The sequence below is a fragment of the Phlebotomus papatasi genome, chromosome 5 (assembly GCF_024763615.1).
Source record: "Phlebotomus papatasi isolate M1 chromosome 5, Ppap_2.1, whole genome shotgun sequence".
Classification (NCBI taxonomy): domain Eukaryota; kingdom Metazoa; phylum Arthropoda; class Insecta; order Diptera; family Psychodidae; genus Phlebotomus; species Phlebotomus papatasi.
This window is the reverse complement of record NC_077226.1, coordinates 3,403,043-3,409,205: the sequence shown is the minus strand read 5'-3', so window position 1 is coordinate 3,409,205 and position 6,163 is coordinate 3,403,043. Positions and strand designations below refer to the sequence as shown.

Genomic DNA, 6,163 nt, shown 5'->3' with positions numbered 1-6,163 from the left:
TGCAGCTCATTTTCTCAATTCAGGGGCCTTTACTGACCTTTTCAATCAGACTACAGTAGACTCTCACTCAATCGGTTCTTTTTCAATCGGAAGAAAAATGTTGTTGACAATTTTCACGTTTAATACTGAAGCTAATTCGCTCAAATTCGCTATACAGTAGAGTCTCACTCTACTTCATATTTGGTTTCAAATTTCACACTTGGGTCGCACTATAGTCCATGTCATTTTTTAAAATTATCAACGATTTTTAGTATTGAAATTGCTCGACGGCTTCCACTTTCTTTGCGATTTTGGTACTTGTCTTTGCTCTCTTCATTGTGGATCACAATTATCACAACTACTTAATAAAGTTTGCCAAAAATATTGAAATAATTATGCATGTCGCATACTAAAAAACATAACCTAACTTAAAATCAGTGTTTTGAAATCAACGGTCGATAAATTGTGGACTATAGAGCGATGGCCTATAGCGAGACTCTACTGTAGTTCTTCCTGTTTTATCGTCATTCTTTATAATTGAGCGCTTTTTGTGGAATTTATAATGATTTTGATGCCCAAATCTCTCGATAATTTGGATCACATTTTGACCCCAAATGCCCATTTGAAAGAGAATCTACTGTATTACCACGGCAATCTATCCCAGAAAATTAGAAAACAACTCAAGTGCAACCCTCTAATGAAGTACCAGTGGCCGCCATTATTCATTCTATCGCCATTTTTGTTCAGATTCAGACGTTCATTATTCTCACATTTGCCATTTTATTAGTTGAAATGTTGAATTGAGTGTTCACAGTAAAATCAAGATGAATTTTTCTAGTTGAATTCCCGATATTAAACCAATAATCGTAGTAATATTAGAACAAAAAGTTGAAATTTCAAACGATTATTGCTGTTAAATTCAACTTACACTTGAAAATTAAACTATCAGTTGAATATTTAACTTTAGTTGAATATTCAACTGAAAGTTGAAATTTTCATCTGATTATTGTAGCAATTTTAAACCTTGAGTTGAACTTTTCAACGATTATCGTTGTAATGAACATGTGGCGACGTTAGAAGTTCATGAAAGTGTCTTTGTGCAAAGAAGTGCAAGAAGCTGCAGGCAATTTCAACATTTTTTGACTGTTTTACGGTAAGTTTTTGATCATTTTACTAAACCCAGGGACACAGGAAGTCAGATAGATTTCCTGGATTGTGAAAAATTCACGAAAATTCTATTAAACGTTGGAATACATTCGACATCGATCAGCTCCACGCATGGAAATCTGAATCTGACTGTCTGAGCTCGCAAAAGAAACAAATCCAAGCAAAAGAAAACTCTTGTGCTCCAAACGTATCTCCCTTAATCCTCAAAATGGGCTTAGAGAGCAAAATGAGCGAAAAAAATTTCTTTTTGCCCTTAAAAAATGCTCAAACATTTAAATTCAAAACAAAAAATGAGTGTTTTTCGACTCTATACGTAGCAGCAATAAAAACACAAGTTACTATGAGGTTCATTTATTTCATAAATCGTGAAAAATAGCGATTTCAATATAGGGGAGACTGGGGCAAAATTTGCCAAATCAAAAATTTTAATATTCCATAACTTTGAAGAGAAAAGAAATAAAAAATTAAATTTTTTACCACAGATAGCCTGCATGAAGTCCTTTAAACGTCCAATGTTTTAAAGAATTCAAGTAAGAAATATAGAAAATAAAAAATATTGAAATTTTGAGGCCTCTTTTTAAAATATTTGGCCTTCAGGAGATATCAATTTTCATTGATTTGCTTTCCAAAATTTTTTCATTGGTGTGTCTTTTTATGATAATTTGAACCCGCTTAACATGAATATGGTATCAGTTTAAGCTTTTTCTAACAAGTTTTCTTCCTAAAAATATTTGTATTAGAAAAGAGCACTCGGGGTAAAATTTGTCAAAAGGCATGGGGCAAAATTTGGCAAAAAACGAAGATTTCCGATGTTTTGCACGGCGAAGAGAAACGTCATTGTCAAAAACTCGCCGCTTGTTATTTGTTTTTGTTTATCAAGAGATTCAGAGCAGTTTTATCGCTTTTCCTAGTTCCTCGACGTCAGGGAGTTCCAGATTGATCTATTCCAGCTTAAGTGAGAACATCAATATTTGGATACTTAGCTTGTAGTTATATTAATATAATTATAACCATTAATCAACCTTTCAAGAGTATCATGGTCCGAGAGTATCAGAGAAGAAACAACGTGCTCGACCCTGAGAAGCTCTTGTTGGCTTTGAATGCGATGAAGGATGGTGTATCGGTGAGATCGGCTGCCAAATCCCAAGGAATCAACCGCGAAACATTGCGACTCTATTGGAAAGTAAGAGGAGGAGAATTGGAGAATACTAAACTCCTAAAAACTGTGAAGCCAGGTCGATCAAGTGTGTTCAATGAAGCACAGGAAGCTGCTTTGGAAAAATATTTGTTGGATTGTTCGGACAGCTATTTCGGCTTAACTATAAATAATGTAAGAAAATTGGCCTTCGATTTTGCCCATCAACTGAAGATTTCTACACCATCATCTTGGGATCGGAAGAAGATTGCAGGGATTGACTGGTTTTACAATTTTCGAAAACGCCATCCGAATTTGTCTTTGAGAAAGCCGGAAGCAACAAGCTTGCAAAGGGCGATGGGATTTAACAAGACAAATGTAAATAAGTTTTTCACCCAGCTCCGTTCACTATATGCCAGACACTTTCGATGCCTCCCACATATACAACATGGATAAAACGGGAGTAACCACTGTGCAGGATCCTGGAAAAATAATTTGCCGTCGAGGCGTTAAGCAAATTGGACGTATAACCTCGAGTGAAAGGGGCACACTGATCACAGTGGCACTTGCGGTCAACGCTGCAGGAAACTCCATTCCACCATTTCCATGACAAACCCAGTGCTTCTGGTTTTAGATAACCATCAATCCCATTTGTCTATCGCAGGACTGAAGTTTTGCGTTGACAATGGAATCAATGTGTTGTCAATTCCTCCACATTCTAGCCACAAACTCCAACCACTAGACCGCTCAGTGTATGGCCCGTTCAAGAGAGCAATGGCTGCTCACATAGATTCTTGGATGAATGCACATCCTGGACGATCTTTGTCTATATATGATCTTCCAGGAGTAGTTTCTCTAGCCATGGACGCTGCAGTGACAAGAGCCAACAACATTTCTGGTTTCAAAGCCACTGGCATATGGTCCTTCAATCCTTTAATTTTTAATGACGATGCATTCAAGCCATCCATGGTAACTGACATCCCTCAAATACCTGCAGTTTGCAATTCTCCTCAAGCTTCAAATATAAAGGAGGAACCAGTTGATACAAGATCTGCACCGGAAAGTGAAAAGAAAAATTTTGACGACCTTCTTGAATCCATAAGGCCTTTGCCAAAAGCAGAACCACGATCTACATCCCGTCCCGGACGCAAGAAGAGATCTAGTGAGATTTTAACAGATCCCGATATGATGTCGCAACTTGCAGCTGAGCAGAAATCTGCTAAAAAACAAAAAACTGAGAAGGAGGCTGCAAAAGAGAGGCCGAAAAAGAGGGGACATCTGCCAAAGAAAACATAGGAAATACAAAGTTACAGTAGACTCTCGCAAATTCGGCTCTTTTAACTTCGGGCTACTTTTTAATTCGGGCGGCAGTTTATATTTAAAATATTTTGTAGGTTATGTTTGTATTTACCATCAAAAGGGTCAAGCTTTCTGTAAATTTTCCAAAGTGTTGTGGTTCTAATTTTTGGGATTCACTATGAAACGCAAATACACGACCACTAAAATTCAGGTTAAGTTAAAAGCAATTGAGCTAGTGAAAAACGGAGAGAGTGTTAAAGATGTGGCTGCATCTTACGGCGTTGGAAAACAGACTGTGCTGGATTGGGTGCAACAAGAGGAGCGCTTGAAAAACTATGTTAACAGCAATGCTAGGAACAATAATTCAATGACGATGCGGCCAGGATTGACTCCTCAAACATCCGAAGCACTCTTTATTTGGTTTGAGCACATGAGGGAGAGAGGTATGTATTTCTACTGACGAATCAACATTCACTAATAAAAATTATGCTACCTATATTGTAGGAGTACCAGTTTCCGGTTCTCTTCTTCAAGCCAAAGCACTCCAGTTCCATGAAGTTTTCGAGGATGGTCCTGCCAACTTCTCTGCAAGTTCCGGGTGGCTTACTAGATGGAAGAAAGAGCACGAAGTGAGGCAGCTAACAGTATGCGGAGAAGCTTTGTCTTCCAGGGAAGAGATGTTACCAACATTTTATAAACACCTCCAAGAAGTCATTGAAAGTGAGAATCTTGGATATCACCAGATCTACAATGCCGATGAGACGGGTCTGAACTTCAGGAAATTGCCAAACAAAACTCTTGCAGCCCGAACTCAAAGAAGTGCTTCCGGATTTAAACAGAGTAAGGAGAGGATCACTATTCTAGCTTGTGCAAACGCTAGTGGAACACATAAAATTCCACTTTTCGTGATTGGAAAATCTAATGTGTTGAATGCTATAAAAGCAATTGATATCTTGAAAACAATTGCGTGGATTTCCCAAGCATGGACACAAGTGGATTCAAACACCATTGCCAGAAGCTGGAAGAGAGTTTTTGAAATCACTTTTAGCTCAGACGTCTCAGGTGATGAACAACTTCTGAATTACGAAGACAATACTGATGAAGGGGATGTAGAGCATCTGATCCAGTTAGCCAATGCTTTGCCGCATAATGATTCTATCACTGAAGACGATATTGCAATTTGGCTACAAAGTGACAACTCTTTGGACATGAGTGATAGCACAATTGTTGACATGGTCAGAAATAAGAACGACATTTCTGAACAAGAAGTTCACGATGAACAAGAAGAACTTCTAGACCAGAATCTTGTTCGCAATCAAATTTCACCAGAAGAAGCACTCAGAGCATTGGATGTCGTGCTTAGCTATGTGCGCCAGAGAAAGGAAAGTCTTCCAACAATAATGACCATTCATAGGCTGAGGGAAGACGCAGCACACAGCAGGGGAATAATTCTCAATTGAAATTCAATCCTAAAGACTGTTTCATAAGCTCTTACAGTATTCCATTTAATCTTAAGGTAAAAGCCTTCAAACTTGAACGATGCCGAAGAATAATGTGATGATATTGATATGAATTCCTCAAAAATTTTGAATTAGGTTATCTTACTAAAATCTTTAAACATGGACTGAATTATCGTGATATTAAGTGAATTGTACTGTGATCTTCAAAAATATGTAAAGTAATGTATCTATATGAAGTTCATTGCGAATACATACAATCTATAAATATGAAATAAAGAATCGATCAAAGATACCATTGTGTTTTAATTGAAATGTACTGAAAGTTAAAGCTGGAAAAGAATTCTGTTTTGCTTTACACACATGTACGTGTACATAACCAAAAAAAAAAACGTTGATATTCAAACACTTTCACGCCCGAATTTCTCTGTAGTTCGGTTGACGTTTCGGTCCGATATGCCCGAATTTGAGAGAGTCTACTGTACAACTAGTTAGTAACCTATCCTGAAATAAACTGGCTCAAAGAATATTTATCTTTTGATTCGTATTTCCTTCATCCTATTATTAGGACCACTTGACGTTAGTAACACTTTTAATAATATTGCCTACGAGCAAGAAGCCAATAATCTTATTGAAGGAGCTTAAAACGTTGAAAAAAGTGAAAAAAGGTAAACACAACCTTCATCATGGCCATATTCTTCTTCTTCTTTTTGTTTCGCCACAAGTGACATTTAGTCGGCAAACTTCGTTCATTCAACTCGCCCAATTCGCCTTTTCTGCATTTTTTTGAGCGGCCGAAGAGAATTTTCTTGCGAGAAACAGCTCTTGGAAAATTACTTGAAAATCATATTTTTCGTTTATTTACAGGCAAATGATTTGCAACAAATTGTAGAGGAACAGACGTCCTACCAAAATATGTCAATAGAATATCGTCGGTTCCGAATAAGACTATTGTAAGTCTTATTCGTAACTTTTCAGGAGACAGGTTTAAAGTTTGACAGCTAAAATTTATTTTTATTAATTTCACTGGAATTAATATATTTTTAGCTTTCGAAACTATTGTATCACACTTACGCATTGGATATCTTCTAGTTAAGGCTACTTTTAAGTTATTTACAGTAAAATT

The 6,163-nt window shown here is 37.0% G+C and overlaps 1 protein-coding gene across 1 annotated transcript; it reads left to right on the top strand.

The window, feature by feature from the left end:
- Positions 1–3,758: 3,758 nt before the first annotated feature.
- On the top strand, positions 3,759–5,040 carry LOC129808673 (jerky protein homolog-like). Its single transcript, XM_055858446.1, has 2 exons — positions 3,759–4,023; positions 4,085–5,040. Exons 1-2 carry the CDS (start codon positions 3,759–3,761, stop codon positions 5,038–5,040), a joined length of 1,221 nt encoding a protein of 406 aa, XP_055714421.1.
- Positions 5,041–6,163: the final 1,123 nt, after the last annotated feature.

What these genes read in the sequence shown, in the direction of transcription:
- LOC129808673 (XM_055858446.1), top strand. Translation starts at nt 3,759, where the DNA reads ATGAAACGCAAATACACGACCACTAAAATTCAGGTTAAGTTAAAAGCA. An exon ending in TGAGCACATGAGGGAGAGAG is followed by an intron (nt 4,024 to 4,084) that starts GTATGTATTTCT and finishes CCTATATTGTAG; the next exon opens with GAGTACCAGTTTCCGGTTCT.